The 16,577-nt window shown below is 35.3% G+C and overlaps 2 protein-coding genes across 4 annotated transcripts; one reads left to right on the top strand and one right to left on the bottom strand.

Moving 5' to 3' along the window:
- The first annotated feature begins 49 nt into the window (after positions 1-49).
- On the top strand, positions 50-3,535 carry LOC103849969. 3 transcript variants are annotated; one of them, XR_629616.3, is made up of 6 exons: positions 50-560; positions 1,429-2,446; positions 2,539-2,746; positions 2,921-2,983; positions 3,079-3,218; positions 3,323-3,535. XR_629616.3 is itself a non-coding variant. In XM_009126669.3 (6 exons), the coding sequence occupies exons 1-5, from the start codon at positions 272-274 to the stop codon at positions 3,142-3,144; spliced, it is 1,644 nt and encodes a 547-aa protein (XP_009124917.1). In that variant the 5' UTR covers positions 50-271; the 3' UTR covers positions 3,145-3,179; positions 3,333-3,535. The 3 variants fall into 3 exon arrangements, 2 of the variants coding, with proteins under 2 accessions (XP_009124917.1, XP_009124916.1); XM_009126669.3 differs by having other exon boundaries at positions 3,079-3,179; positions 3,333-3,535; XM_009126668.3 differs by having other exon boundaries at positions 3,079-3,179.
- Positions 3,536-3,541: 6 nt separating this feature from the next.
- LOC103849968 (cationic amino acid transporter 3, mitochondrial) lies at positions 3,542-6,995 on the bottom strand. The gene is made up of 15 exons (XM_009126667.3): positions 6,839-6,995; positions 6,366-6,567; positions 6,192-6,276; positions 5,953-6,093; positions 5,744-5,862; positions 5,573-5,669; positions 5,322-5,494; positions 5,172-5,238; positions 4,925-5,083; positions 4,775-4,852; positions 4,517-4,679; positions 4,298-4,406; positions 4,109-4,221; positions 3,963-4,038; positions 3,542-3,873 (listed from the first exon to the last, which is right to left on the bottom strand). The coding sequence occupies exons 1-15, from the start codon at positions 6,993-6,995 to the stop codon at positions 3,717-3,719; spliced, it is 1,896 nt and encodes a 631-aa protein (XP_009124915.1). The 3' UTR covers positions 3,542-3,716.
- Positions 6,996-16,577: the final 9,582 nt, after the last annotated feature.

Here is a 16,577-nt window from a genome sequence, read left to right as displayed (position 1 = left end):
TATTTGTAGGTGGGCCAGTATATATGCTGATAACGGCCCATTACGATAATTTTTACGGACCATTAAAAAGGTTATTATAGTAATTTAAAAGATATTTCGACGAAAACTTAAATATCAATAAAAATAAAAAATCAGCTCGAAATTTGTTTGAAATCGAGGATTGTCCCGCGAGCGCGAGGGGAGGGAAATCTCAATTTGAAGATTCTTTGGCAACATAAAAAAAAGTCTCTTCCTCTTTCTCTCGCAAAAGAATCCCTAATTTCTTCCTCTCATGGATTCGATTGAAGCACCCTCGTTTTCGCTAGGCTTCGACCTTGACGCCGCATCGGATCCCAAGCCTGGTTTAACCGGAGACGACGAGCCTGAGCCGGGACTTACGGTCTCTGATTCCGATCTGGAGCTTGGACCTGGTAGTTCAAGCCCCGCTCTCAAGCGGTTGCGACGCGGATTCAATGATACCAACAAGTGTTCTGCGGAAGATGGTGCCAGTGAGTTGTTAGGTCGCGCGGAGGATCGGGATGATGACGACGACGACATCGAGGAGTTCTCTTCTCCCGAAGGTAACTTACGATTCTTTTGATTCCACTTTTACCTGTTATGTGTGATTGTGAACTGGCTCTTGCTTAAATTGCTGGAATCGAATTTGAGCTCAATCACGTCTCTGATACAAGTAATTTTACCTTTTTTCTATCACTCTTTGGGTTTTATATTCGAACTGTTCATTTAATTGCGGTTGAGGAACTTTAGGTTTCTTGGATCAGAGATACATTGATATTGAAGGAGTATCTAGAAACTATTGAATTTTAAAGAGCTCATGCTAAGTTGCAAAACCGTCAGTCTCCCTGAGCTATTAGGGATTAAGGTTGATTCTTAGTCTTGGAATGGATCTGTGTGATGGTTGTGTGCTTGATGATAGAAGATGTTATTTGATAATGATGCATGGTGAATGGTATAGGATAGTTTACGATTGTTACATTATGATTGATGACTATGATGTGTTATGATTTGAAGATGAAAACTTTTTGATTGCATCTGTTGAACTCTGGTAGATAGAGTTAGTTTTGGAGCTTTTCAAGCGATAAATCGAAATGGGTTTCACGTCATGGTTCTTGGGGGTTTGTGTGCTTGATTGTATAACATGTTATGTAATAATGATTCCTGATGAATTAGATGGTATATTATACGAGGAAAACATGATGATTCATGTGTTGTGGCTCAAAGATGAAAACTTGATGATTGCATTTGTTGAACTCTGGTAGATAGTGGGTTTGGCGACTGATAAATCAAACTTGTTTCTTTAAGATTTGTTTTGTGGATGAGTGCTTTAACAAAACTCTCTCTCAAGTCTAGTCCTTGTAATATTTCTAAAGTCTCCATGTTTTGTGGTTTCATCTTGATTTACCACTTGTGTTGCTCGCTTACATGTAGATGCACCTGCATCAACAAGAAGTCATTTCTCTAGTTGCAGTTCAAGGGTCTCACTTCGTTGTTCTGGGATTTTTACTAGCCAGCCTTCTTCTTCTATCTCTCGGAGCCTGGAAAAAAGAAAGCGGTTGGAGGATGTTCCAGTATCTACTGGTACTGGCTCTGGGATTACCTCTGTTGCACCATTGTTTCGGAGTTCAGATTGTAGTCCTCTGCGAAGGTTCCAGCTACTGGAATCAGATTCTGAAGATGACCACCCATCCAAACGCAGCAGAGGTTCGATCCGAATAACTGAAACTAATGATTCATCCTCAAAGAGAAAGGAACCTGGATCCCTTCCATGTACTGGAGATTTGTTGAAAGATTTTCCTCCGGTTGGGGTTTCAAAGACTCAAACACCAGCTCAACGAAGGTTCCAGCTACTAGATTCAGATTCTGAAGACGATCACCCATCCACCCGCAGCAGAGATTTAAGCGGAGTAACTAATACCAATGATCCATCCTCAAAGAAAAAGGAACCTGGATATATGCCAACTCGTAGTCCACTACGAAGGTTGCAGATACTAGATTCAGATTCTGAAGATGACTGCCCATCCACCAAAAAAGAATCAAGCCGAGTAACTAAAACAAATGGTTCATGCTCAAAGGTTCAACCATCTGTTGCAAGTAAACCAAAGAGAAAGGAACTTGGAGATCTGTGGAAAGATTTTTCCCCAGCGGCAGTTTCTAAGATTCAGACACCAGCTCTGGATGATGTTTGTCAAGACTATTTTAGCTCGATCAACAAAAGCACAGCTCAGAAACAAAGCAGTGCTGTGGCAAGTAGTAGCAATAGTGGATTGTTTCAGCAGAATGGGCATTTCTCGGATTCTTCCAACCCTACTCCTCCATCTCATCGTTTCTTCTTGCACAGTGATCCACGGATCCAGAATTTGGCCCGGAAGCGGTTACCAAACTTCTTGCCTCTGGGGATTTCCAATGATAGAGAGAACCGGCGAGAGGAGTGCCTTATTGATTATATGTGCGTTATATTTCTATTCCCTTTCTAATTTTCATACATACAGTCTTCTTTTTAACAGGGAATTGACATTTACTTTCCCAATGCCATTGTAGGAACCAATTTGGCAGCAACGGGAGTTCTAAAACCGGAGTTTCTAGCAGTAAAAGCTGCAGAGGGACGCAAGCAAAGTCAAAGGTCTCGAAGGACCAAGAGAGCTCCAAAGCGAGATCTGCTGCAGTTCCAAAGGATGCTGGCAGAAGACGTGTATCAGCTAACACTGGTAACGCAGGTCACTGGTTCACGTCCGCAGAAGGAAGGAAGGTCTGTTTCTCTTTCCACAATTAAAGAAAATTACAACTGGGATTGAGCTGTTAAACACACATGCACGTTTTTTAAGCATGGGATTGGGAAGTAAAGTATATGTTACAGAAACACAGACATGACAAGAGACGTCTGAAACATTGTAATATCTGATTTTGTTTCTTGCTCTTGTAGGTCTATATATCTAAAAGTGGACAGGAGTTCTCAGGTCAAAGCGCATATAGATGCTACAAAAAGGTTAGCATCTACTGAAGCTGGTTTGTAATATCTGATGGTGTTATGCAGACACCTTGTCTGTGAACTAACTCATAGAACTGTATTTTGTACCACAGGAGAGTGGAGGCGGATTTAACAAGTCCAGAAAGAAACGACCGCCAAAGAAGAAGGCGAAGAAGTGAATAATTGAAGCCATTTTCACCTTATAGGGACTCACGTACGTAGGATACCACAAACTCAAGCTCTTTTTCATAAAGTACCTTTCACATATCTTATATACCTTGTCTTGGTTTAACATTTCCGCAACCAACAAACTCATTAGTTTCTGTAGAATCAAAGACTGATGGGTTTCTTCTTTAGGTGCTTTCAGACTGATGGGATAACGTCTGCTGTATCGAGTTATACGAAGCTCCAACACCTCGACACTTCAAAAGGGTTAATGCATCTTACTTTAAAGCTTTCTGTCCAATTTGTTTTGATTATGTATTTTTCTTGTTGTGAATATGTTGGATTCATTATATATATTTCTGGAAACATTAGATTCATCAATTATATTCCTTTTTGTATAGTTTATACACATTAGCTCTAAGTAGAATAATGACATTGAGCTTTTGATTACAAGGTGGACTAACTTTACACCAATCTCAAACAATATATTTTACAGATTTTATTGCATACTGTATCTTACAGATTGTATAACAAGGAAAATCCATACTTACAAAATGAAGCTCAAAGTCCCCCACTGATGGTTTCACTAAGCCAAAGAATATCCAGAATTGCGACCAATCTCGTCGGCATGAGCAGTGGTGACGTAAAAGGCATTCGCTAGAGAGCTGTGTCGTCGCCCATAGAAAACGTAAACAAGCACTCCTATGAACAGCCACACCGATACACGAGCCCATGTCCCAGCTCTAAACATCAGCAAGACAAAAATGTCATATATGAAGTAAACTCACTGGTTACTACTATCCACAAATCTGGTGTCTTGAGGCATACTCACCCAAGGTTTACCAAGAGATACATGTTTATAAGAATGCAGAGAATAGGCAGGAGTGGAACAAGCGGGCAAATGAAACCTGTAAGAAAGGAGAGTTCATGTTCCAACAAAACATCAGGCTGTGGTTAAAATAAAAAAAAAATCAGTACCTCCAGAATGCCCAAAACTGTGTCTGGCATCATCCTGATCAATGCAACTAAGCACAATCAAACCGAAAAGAAGTAGAAATCCACCAACACCACAGAGAGAATACCGGAGGAGTCTGGATAAAATGGAACACTTAATATTCTCAGTAGAAGGCATAGCCTCAGGTACATATACTAATTTGATGAACTAACCCTGGAAAGAGCAAGCTGGATGCTGCATAGCTTATCAGGAAGTTCCCAATACAAATGAACATAATGCTCCAACCAGCAAATTTCCTTCTGTTTTCTTTACTGAGAACCCCTACAGAATTGTGAAAGTTTTACTTATAGCCAAGACTGGGGATGATCAGCTCATGCAACAGTGAGAATCAGTTCTGCAGCTTGTGTAAAAGAATGAATAGAGTAACTTACAACCCCAGCTAGCTTCTTTCTTCTCCACAGTTGAATCACCAGGTTCGAAAAGTAAAGGTTGTTTGCTACTAATGGAAGTGCCGACGTGACTGGACGAGTTCTCTTCACCGCGTAGAAAGGGAGCAGAACAAATCCTCTCTTGCAGAGATGAGGGAAGAGGTACCTGATAAAAGCCTTGTTAGTCTAGTGCATAAGCATTGCAACTATCAAACTAAAAGGGAGATGTCTCTCTTTAATCAAATCTCTTCTACTAATTACCTCATCTGGAGGCACATATCTGAGTATCAACACTGATACTGCAACCATCGTAAACGCAACAAGTGTTCCAACACTCACCTACACCAACTAGAGTTTGTCAAATACCAGTTACAGGCAAAAAATGGTTAATTTAAGTGTGCTCTTAGTTACCATTCCCGCCAGTTGTGAAACATCCATAAAGAAAGCTAAGAGTGCCGCACAAAAACCAGTTGAAATGGTTCCTTTAACAGGAACCTGCGTGCGTTGATTCACGTCTGAGAAAAATGAAGGCAACAAACCATCCCTAGCCATTGCCATCAGAATCCGCGGCTGTAAAAATGAAACAAGCATCTTCACATTCTACGAAGATTTCATTGTTATATCCACAGATCTGACATTTGACTCTTTAATAGTTTACCTGAGGGAGAATGGAGCCCATTAGAGTAGAACTGAGAGCCATGATAGCGCCTAATGCTATCAAATACCTACAAAAGAAAATAAGGTTAGAATGAAGAAATGGATTCACTTGAACAAGTCATTGATAAAACATTATTGCATCTTAACTTACGCAGCCCATTGAATTCCATGAGTAGCAAAAGCAGAGGAGATTGGCGTGTCAGGGTCCATAGCATAGTAAGGCACTAAACCAACAATAACTACAGACACCATCATGTACAGCAAACAACATAGCAGGAGTGAAAGACCGATACCGAGAGGTAAATCCCGCTGCGGATTTTTCACCTGACATACGAAACAACAATGTAGCAAGCCTTTAAAACAGATGAAGTCAACTACAACAATATATTACATTCAACTGACCTCTTCTGCCATACTTGCAACTGAATCAAATCCTATATAAGCAAAGAAGACTGTAGCAGATCCAGCAAGCATTCCATCAACACCGTATGGAAAATACCTAAGAAACACGAACAATACTATGTTTCATATATAGCTTAAAGTATGATGAATTTAATGAATGCTCAATTTTACCCTGATGGAAGTTGATAACCAGCCCAGCCTGTCTTGAAACACAGATAGCTACCAGCAACGATTACAAATATCATGACAAATACGTTTACTGTTGTTATAATTCCTTGAGCAAATGTACTCTGCATAGAAGAGGTATTTCACTTTTTAAAAACATGCTTCTGCTTAAGTTTGTCCAAACATGTGATTGACATCATTTAAAGTTTATAGACCTCCTTTACTCCGATGCATAAGAGCCCTGTTACAACGAAGACTAGTACAGCAGCACATGGGTCTACAACAATATCTAGTCCCGGGATTTGATGACGAGCTAGTATTGCAGGCAGACAATCTTCACCACCGAAAATCATTGCCTATCCACATACAAAAATATGATATGATTAGCTCGGATTTTTTCACCAACTCAAAACATCCTCTTATGTAATGAAAGCAAAAGAAGATATAATAATACCAGATTTGGAGATATGCCACGAGCAACCGTTGAACCACCAATAGTGTATTCCAGAATCAGTGCCCAGCCAATCAACCACGCAACACTGCAGGAGGAACCCAACATCCAACGGGTGGTGGAGAGTGAAACCACAAGAAACTTCTAAGTAACTGAAAAAGTAAAGTGAAACGTTACCCTTCACCAATGCAAATGTAAGAATAGTGATAAGCACTCCCAGCTGAGGGAAAACGACTAGAGAGTTCTGCATAGCAAAACGCCGAAAGTGCTGCAGAGACTCCAGCTATTAGGAAGGAAAAGGCGAGAGCAGGTCCTGAATGCTCTCTCGCCACTGTTCCCACAAGAATGTAAACCCCTGCTCCAATTGTTGATCCAACACCTACAATTGTTACCACCAGAAGAACTCTTGAGGTTTAGTGAAGAACATAACCAAATTCAGATATTCACTTTGCAGAAGATATCATAAAGATTAAGATTATGAATGAAAGCTTCAAACTTTTGACAGCTAACAAAAAAGCTTCAGCCTTTTAAGATAATATATAAAACCAGTATCCTAAAATCATTGACAAGAACAAGATCAACTTGGAAAGAAACTCAGATTCATCCTTGAGAGAGAAAGATTCACCAGTTCATAAGAAAAAAAGAGTTACCAACTGCAATCAAGTGAGGAAAGGTCAAGGCTTTGGCCAGTTGGTGCTCGGCTTTGCCATTTGAAGAGTCGACTTGTTTCCTTCGCACCAAATTTCTTATACAACTCCATTGATGCTGCTCGCCACCTTCCTGTTGCGTGTCCACCATGAAGCCCATCGTAACAACACAACACAACACTTGGGAGATATTTTCTTGCTGATGACATCTATTCCTTAGTAAACCTTATCTAAGTGGCTACATCAATAATTAATCTAAACCGTATATTATTGGATTTAAAGAAAAAACTAGTTTGTCTTCTACTACATCCTCCTTACTCACCGTTTTATATTTGAGTTGATTAAAAATACATTTTTCTACATTTTTATAGTATATTTTAAGCACGTATATGCGAAAATGACATTTTCTTAGCACTCAATAAACTTTAATACTGTGTGGTTGACACTAGATTTATGCAAAACCAACTTAGCCAATGTCAATTAATATTTCAGGAGAGCAACTTTCCAGGAGAGAAGACGTAAAAGTATTTGATATGTCATGTATTTTGTACCGTAGCTGAGACTTATCAATGCATGAATTTTAAAAGGTAAAACCTTCTAGTTTTTCATCTAAATTATTTAATTTTACTTTTTATTATGTAAGTAGAAGTTAAGATTTTTCTCTGAACTATAAAATTTGATTTATCGATCTATGGGATTTACAAAATAGGCACAAAGCAAAATAAGTATACAAAGATAAACCTTATAATCTTTCATCTAAATCATTTAATTTTATTTTCTATTGTGTTATAGCAAAACAGATAAACCTAATATTTAATCTTTTTGTATCATTTTGTAAGCAAACGTTAGGTAAACCTTCTAGTCTTTCATCTAAATTATTTATTTTGTTTTCTTTATTGTGTTAGCAGAAGTTGAGTTCGTACTTTGAACTATAAAACCTAATTTATAGATCCATGTAGGGGTGAGGGTCAGACGAATTCGGTGTAAAGATCCATGACTTTACAAAGGTAGACCTTCTTAGACAAATTTGGCGCAAAGCGCCATGAGTTTACAAAGGTAAATATTTTAGTCATTCATCTAAATTATTATATATATATATATATATATTTCATTGTGTTAGGAGAAATTAAAATTTAACGCTGAGCTATAAAACTTGATTTATCGATCCATGTAGGGGTGGGGGGTCAGACAAATTCGGCGCAAAACTTCATGAGTTTATAAAGGTAAACCTTCTAGCTTTCATATAAATCAGTTTTTATTTTGTACCGTGGCTGAGACTATTGATCCACGAATTTTAAAAAGAACCTTCTTTTTTTTCATCTAAATAAATTACTTTTCTTTTTATTACGTATGATGAAGTTAAGATTTTTCTCTGAACTATATAATTTGATTTATCGATCCATGTAAAGGGGAGGGGTTAACGAAATAGGCACAAAGAAAAATGAGTATACAAAGGTAAACCATCTAATCTTTCATCTGATTGTGTTAGTAGAAGCTAAGATTTTACTTTTAGCTATAAAATTTGATTTATCGATCTATATAGAGGGGGGGGGGGGGGGGGGGGGGGGTCAAGACGAATCTGGTGCAAGGCTTCATGAATTTGAATTTACAAAGGAAAAAGTTGGGGGGAGGGGTGGGTTCAGACGAATCTGGTGCAAGGCTTCATGAATTTGAATTTACAAAGGCAAAAGTTCTAGTCTTTTCTAAACATTTTTTTTCTATTTTCTCATTGCGTTAGCAGAAGAGATATAAAATTTGATTTATCGATCCATTGTGGTGATTTGGGGGGGGGGGGGGGGGGGGGGGGGGGCTCAGACGAATCTGGTGCAAGGTTTCATGAATTTGAATTTACAAAGGCAAAAGTTATAGTCTTTCATCTAAACATTTTTTCTATTTCTCATTGTGTTAGCAGAAGTTAAGATTTTACTGTGAGATATAAAATTTGATTTACCGAGCCATTGTGGTGATGGGTGGTGTGGGGGGGGGGGGGGGGGGTAGACGAATTCAATACAAATCTCCATGAATTTTTAAAATATAAACCTTCTAATTTTCATCTAATTTAATTATTTAATTATATTTATTGTGTCAAGACGAATCTGGTGCAAGGCTTCATGAATTTGAATTTACAAAGGCAAAAGTTGGGGGGAGGGGTGGGTTCAGACGAATCTGGTGCAAGGCTTCATGAATTTGAATTTACAAAGGCAAAAGTTCTAGTCTTTTCTAAACATTTTTTTTCTATTTCTCATTGCGTTAGTAGAAGAGATATAAAATTTGATTTATCGATCCATTGTGGTGATTTGGGGGGGGGGGGGGGGAGGGGGGGCTCAGACGAATCTGGTGCAAGGTTTCATGAATTTGAATTTACAAAGGCAAAAGTTATAGTCTTTCATCTAAACATTTTTTCTATTTTCTCATTGTGTTAGCAGAAGTTAAGTTAAGATTTTACTGTGAGATATAAAATTTGATTTACCGAGCCATTGTGGTGATGGGTGGTGTGTGGGGGGGGGGGGGGGGAGGGTAGACGAATTCAATACAAATCTCCATGAATTTTAAAAATATAAACCTTCTAATTTTCATCTAATTTAATTATTTAATTATATTTATTGTGTAAAGACAAAATTTTACTTTGAGATATAAAATTTGATTTATTGATCCATGTAAGGGAGGAGGAGATGTTAGATGAATTCGGCGAAAACATAAGTTTTCCTAAGTAAACCTTCTAGTCTTTCATCTAAATTTTTTTTTCTCATTGTATTAGCAGAAGTTTATATCTTAATTTGAGCTATAAAAGTTGATTAATTTATCGATTCATGTGAGGGGTGGGGGTCAGACGAATTTGGTGCAAAGCTCCATTAGTTTACAAAGGTAAAATCTTCAAGCCTTTCATCTAACTCATTTAATTTTTTCTATATTCACATTGTGTTAGCAGAAGTTAAGATTTTATTTTGAGTTTTAAAATTTAATTTATCGATCAATGGCAGGGGGGGGGGGGGTTGATCATGGAGACGAATTCAATACAAATCTCCATGAATTTTAAAAATATAAACCTTCTAATTTTCATCTAATTTAATTATTTAATTATATTTATTGTGTAAAGACAAAATTTTACTTTGAGATATAAAATTTGATTTATTGATCCATGTAAGGGAGGAGGAGATGTTAGATGAATTCGGCGAAAACATAAGTTTTCCTAAGTAAACCTTCTAGTCTTTCATCTAAATTTTTTTTTCTCATTGTATTAGCAGAAGTTTATATCTTAATTTGAGCTATAAAAGTTGATTAATTTATCGATTCATGTGAGGGGTGGGGGTCAGACGAATTTGGTGCAAAGCTCCCTTAGTTTACAAAGGTAAAATCTTCAAGCCTTTCATCTAACTCATTTAATTTTTTCTATATTCACATTGTGTTAGCAGAAGTTAAGATTTTATTTTGAGTTTTAAAATTTAATTTATCGATCCATGGCAGGGGGGGGGGGGGGTTGATCATGGAGACGAATTCAATACAAATCTCCATGAATTTTTAAAATATAAACCTTCTAATTTTCATCTAATTTAATTATTTAATTATATTTATTGTGTAAAGACAAAATTTTACTTTGAGATATAAAATTTGATTTATTGATCCATGTAAGGGAGGAGGAGATGTTAGATGAATTCGGCGAAAACATAAGTTTTCCTAAGTAAACCTTCTAGTCTTTCATCTAATTTTTTTTTTCTCATTGTATTAGCAGAAGTTTATATCTTAATTTGAGCTATAAAAGTTGATTAATTTATCGATTCATGTGAGGGGTGGGGTCAGACGAATTTGGTGCAAAGCTCCATTAGTTTACAAAGGTAAAATCTTCAAGCCTTTCATCTAACTCATTTAATTTTTTCTATATTCACATTGTGTTAGCAGAAGTTAAGATTTTATTTTGAGTTTTAAAATTTAATTTATCGATCCATGGCAGGGGGGGGGGGGGGGGGGGTTGATGAATTCGACGCAAAGCTCCATAAGTTTACTGAGTTTTTTACACCTAGAGACACTTTCTCACTTTCCAATTAGAGCATCTCCAACTCATTTTTATAATAGAAATCTCTAAAATAGAGGGAAATAGAGATGGTGTTTTTGCTCCAATGTGTTCCTCTATAATAGAGAAATTCTATATTTACCTCTATAAATAGAGGAATGCTTTTTTTTCCCTAAATATAGAGGAAAAAAATAGCATTCCTCTATTTATAGAGGCAAATATAACATCTTCTCTATTAAAAGAGAAGTACCATTTTTATCTACTATTTAGAAGTCTATTAGGACCATTTCATTAATGACATAATATGACATAATAATTATTAGGAATATTAATAATAAATTAATTTTAACTATAGATTTGAATTTTATTTTCAGTTATAACAAAATCTATTGAGAAAAATCTAACAAAATCCTATTAAATTTTTAAATAATTTTTATTAGATATTGCATTCATTAATTTTGTAATTAAGTAATATAATGCTTTCATTTAAATAAATTATCATCTACCACTAAAACCGATTCAAATTTGTTAATCATGTCAGATTTTTTTATACAAATGAAGTTATTATTAACATATTTTAAAAAAATATTTCTACAGCTATATATTTTCAAAAATCATATGTTGAAAAATATTTTTTATTTGATTATTTGAAATTATGAAAACTCGAAAACGTAATAAAAAGATAAAATGTATAAAACAAACTCCTATATTAATAAAGTAATAAGAAAATTAAACAATAAAATTAAAGAGTTATAAAATACATAACACTAAGCTATAAATTGTATATTTAAATTTATATAATAATATCAAAATTAAATATTTTATAAAATGAAAATATGTCCGCACAATGTGCGGGATAAACTCTAGTTTCTCTATTATAGAGGAACACATTGGAGCAAAAACACCATCTCTATTTTTTCCTCTATTTTAGAGATCTCTATTATAGAGATGGGTTGGAGACGGTCTTACACTATAGGACACTTAGTGTTTGAGATACATTTCTTCATGTCAAAAATACTCTTATGACCCTAGGCTTTATTCTTTCTCTCATTGCCTTTATATTTTTAATATAAAATGTGTTTTCTTCTCATCATATGAATCTCTCACCTCTTCTTATTCCAATTTATGTTTTCATTTACTTTTATCTCAAATTCTAAAATGTATTAAATAAAAATAATTTTCATAATATATTATACATAAAATTCTCTATCTTTTAAGATACATTTTCATATATATATGTTAACGTGTAAAAAAAATTAAGTGTGGACGTGGACACCAAAGCGTGGATAGTAGAGTTATATACTAGTTGTGGACATGGATATCTTAACACGAAAGTCGTTGTCTGATACCTTTAAGAGCTTATTCTTCGCATAGTCTCTGGCAAGGAAAAACCCACATAACCACGTTTCCACCGTTACTCCCACCGTCACCGGCACCGCCGAGGCCACCAGCACGATCAAGCGGTTCCAAGTCGCTAAAAATCTCATTTTTGGATGCTGAAGATTTACCATGTGACCACATCCAATCCAACACAACTAGCTAGCTCTCGATCTTTGATAAGACAGCTCTGATCAAGCTCCAATGGATAAGACATCTCTGATCGAGCTGTATTATCGAAAATCGAGAGCTAGTTGCGTTGTATTGGATGTGGTCACGAGGAAGTCTCCAGCAGATCGATGTACATCGGATCGAAATATGAGACCTTTAACGAGTTAGAACCAAAACTGGTGATGGTATCGGCGGTGCCGGTGATGGTGGGAGTAACGGTGGAAACATGGGTATCTGGGATTCTTCTTACCGAAGACTATAGCGAAGAACAAGCTCTTAAAGGTATAAGCCAATGACCTCTGTGTTAAAGTGTTTATGTCTACAACTAGTGTATAACTATACTATCCACGCTTTGGAATCCACGTCCACAATTAATTTCGTTTACAAGTTAACATACATATATGAAAATGGATCTTAAAAGATATAGAATTTTATATATAATTTATTATGATAATTATTTTTATTTAATATATTTTAGATTTTAAGATAAAAGCAAATGAAATCATGAAGTACAATAAGAAAAATAATAAAAAAGTTAACCTTTTTCTTCCCTTAGACCATCTCCAATGGGACTCTATTTTTTTCTCTATAATTTACACCAAAATAGAGTAGCTCTATTATAGTGTAACTTTTGTTCCAATGGTATTATTCTATAATAGAGTTACTCTATTATATAGTGAAATATAGAGGAATGTCACTTTTCCACTCCAAATATAGAGTAAAATATGACATTCTTCTATATTTCACTCTATAATAGAATAATTCTATTATAGAGTAACACCATTGGAGCAAAAATTACACTATAATAAAGTTACTCTATTTTAGTGTAAATTATAGAGGAAAAAATAGAGTGTCATTGTAGATGTCCTTAAGGGCATAATTGTCCAAAAATCCAGTGGACCCCATAAAAAAGTGTGTCACAAGTGGAAAGTGTCTATGAGTGTAAGAGAAACTCAAAATATGTCATAAAGAATAATCAACTTAAGTTTACTAAGGTATTTTATTAAAAAATATATTTTTATTGTGTACGTAGAAGCTAAAATTTTACTTTGACCTATAAAATTTGATTTATCTTTCATGGAGAGGGGGGGGGGGGGGGGGGGGGGGGTGGTTAGAAGAATTTGGCGCAAAGTTTTATGAGTTTACAAACGTAAACCTTCTGTTTTTTTTTATGTAAATCATTTATTTATTTTTTCATTCTATTAACAGAAGTTAGATTTTACCTTGAGCCTTAGAATTTTATTTATCGATCAATGTAAAAGGGGTGGGTGGATTAGACAAATTAGGCGCAAAGCTCCATGAGTGTACAAAGGTAAAAATTCTAGTGACTGTTGTGATGCTAGAATGAGACTATATATGTGATTGCTGTGATGATTGTTTACCAACTATGTGCGACTTAGTCTGATAGAGAGAATTGAACAAATAAGCTATTAGATGAACAACTGCTAGGACGTGACTATGTGTTGTATGCTTTTGGTCGTGAAGTGTTGATTGGTGGATAAAAGGAATGTGGAATGGAGATGTGTGAATGCCGGTTGGGCAGGGTGAGGCACTGTGTGTATGGGAAATGGCCTTGGGGGGACAACAATGGCTGTTGTGTGTTCGTGTGGTTTGCCTAGAGAGGGACAACAGCGGAAGTGTGGAATGTGATGAGTTGAAATTGAAATTCTGATTGTGATTCTTGTGTGTGTGTAGTGTCGTAGTTGAATGTTTATCGTTATCGAGTCTTATCGTTGTGTTCTCTGCGACTAGCCAGTCCTCATTCTTCATTGAGCCATATTAGTTGTTCATGAGGGGGAATGGTCACAAAAGCTATCTCACTGAGTAACACATTTACTCATGCCCTCATTTCCCGTGTAAATAGAAGAGCTGAATATCAGTTGGGTTTGTGGAGTTAAACAGAAGGAAACGTGTATGTGATCCTCAGACCATTGGTGGGACACGATGACTTGTCTTTTGGCGTAGACATGTGTCCCTAACACCGAGCTCTGAACCTTGGTTGTTTTTCTAGGAGAAGTAGTCGTTACAATTTTTGTCAATATTTGATAGTTTTTCCGTGCAACTTAGTTGCTGGAATGGCCTGAGATCTTTGATTTTTTTTTGTTGGGAACACTATGAGATTATTTATTGGGCTTATTTGCTGAATAACCTAAATCATAAGTGAAATAAAGTGCATGCTTATGATTTTGACATAATTAAGTAAGTGACAATTATACCTCTTTTGATCCGGTTCTAACCCTCTCTTGAACAAGTAGCAGGTGAAAGGAAGAAGGTAATGCCACATCACTTAAATTAAATATGGCTAATAATAAGGCCACATCACACACATACAAACCACATAAACCAAATTAATTAAGGCCACATCATACACATACAAACCACATATGTTTTATTGTTTCAGTAAATATATAGAGGATAATAGAAAAATAATAGTTTGATAAATAATGTAGTCCATTCATTTGTGTAAATATAATGATGTTGTTCTCCATTAAAGAATACATGTTGACAAATGTGTAGATGATGTAATATGGTAAAGTTACAATATATTGCGTACTATTCCTTAAAAATTTGAATATCTCTAATCTAATCTGGATATGTCAACCTAGATTCAAGATATAAACAATTTCTCACGTTTTCAAATATCAAATGTATTCAGGTTCATACCACTATACTATATGGTGGATATAGTATAGTACGTTTACAGTGTACTGTGAAATAACTTTAGTAGTAAGGTTATATGGATGTTTAATTACTATATTATTGGATAGAATAGACTGACACTACCACAAGGATGAGTTCATATCACTAATACAAGTAACGGAGCAACGAGGGTGAGTTATTGAAACCCCCACCCAGATGATAACACTAAACTCTAACCTAGAAATGTCAACCCACATCTGAGATATAAACAGTTTTCCCCGTTTTCAAATAATGACATTAACCAGGTTCATAATACTATACTACACGGTGGATATAGTATAGTACTTTTAGAGTGTACGAGGAACTAAACTTAGTTCTCGTTCAATAATTCAGAGGACTTTAGTAGCAAGGTTATATGAATGTTCTATTATTCAATTATTGAATAGAATAGACTGACGGGTTCATATCACTAAAATCTAAACTCTAATTACTAAACCCTAACTCAAATATAAACCCTAAACCCAAATATAAACACAAAACCCAAATAGAATGGAACAAAATAAATAACATGGTACATATAAGTGAAACTATAAAATATCGATGATTGCATGAAAGAAGTTAATGATCACCCCAACCATACCTCCTCACCTTTTAAATACTAAACCCTAAATTATAGGCACTAAACCCTAATCCAAATATAACCGAAACCCTAAACCTAAATAAATAGATTAAGCTAAACCCTAATCAAGGAAGTATAAAACCAAATAGAATGTATATAATATGGTTTATTATACCCAAACCTTTACTTAGTAAATCTAAACCCTAGGCAGGAACCTATAAACCCAAATACAATCTATAAATTGTTTTCCAATATTAAACACTTGAAAGCACATTTACTTGAAATAAATAGATTAAGCTAAACCCTAATCAAGAAAATATAAACCCAAATAGAATATATATAATATGGTTTACTATACTCAAATATTTACTTAGTAAATCTAAACCCTAAACTCTAATCACTAAACCCTAACTCAAATATAAACCCTAAACCCAAATATAAACACAGAACCCAAATAGAATGGAACAAAATAAATAACATAGTACATATTGGTGAAACTATAAAATATCTATGATTGCATGAAAGAAGTTAATGCTCACCCCAACCATAGCCCCTCACCTTCTAAATACTAAACCTTACATTATAATCACTAAACCCTAATCCAAATATACCCTAAACCTAAATAAATAGATTAAGCTAAACCCTAATCAAAGAAATATAAACCCAAATAGAATGTATATAATATGGTTTACTATACCCAAACCTTTACTTAGTAAATCTAAACCCTAGGCAGGAACCTATAAACCCAAATACAATCTATACATTGTTTTCCAATATTTAACACTTGAAATCACATTTACTTGGTTAGCATATTGCATATCTTATATTCCATATAGTCTAAGTAGTATACTTAACGAATGTTCCAAATAATCAAATTTGTCCAACACTCGAAAAATGAATTTCATATTACAATCAATCACACAAAT

This window comes from Brassica rapa, chromosome A04 (assembly GCF_000309985.2).
Source record: "Brassica rapa cultivar Chiifu-401-42 chromosome A04, CAAS_Brap_v3.01, whole genome shotgun sequence".
NCBI classification, from domain to species: Eukaryota; Viridiplantae; Streptophyta; class Magnoliopsida; order Brassicales; family Brassicaceae; genus Brassica; species Brassica rapa.
Note: the sequence above shows the minus strand (reverse complement) of the source record. Positions and strands in the feature narration are given on the sequence as shown.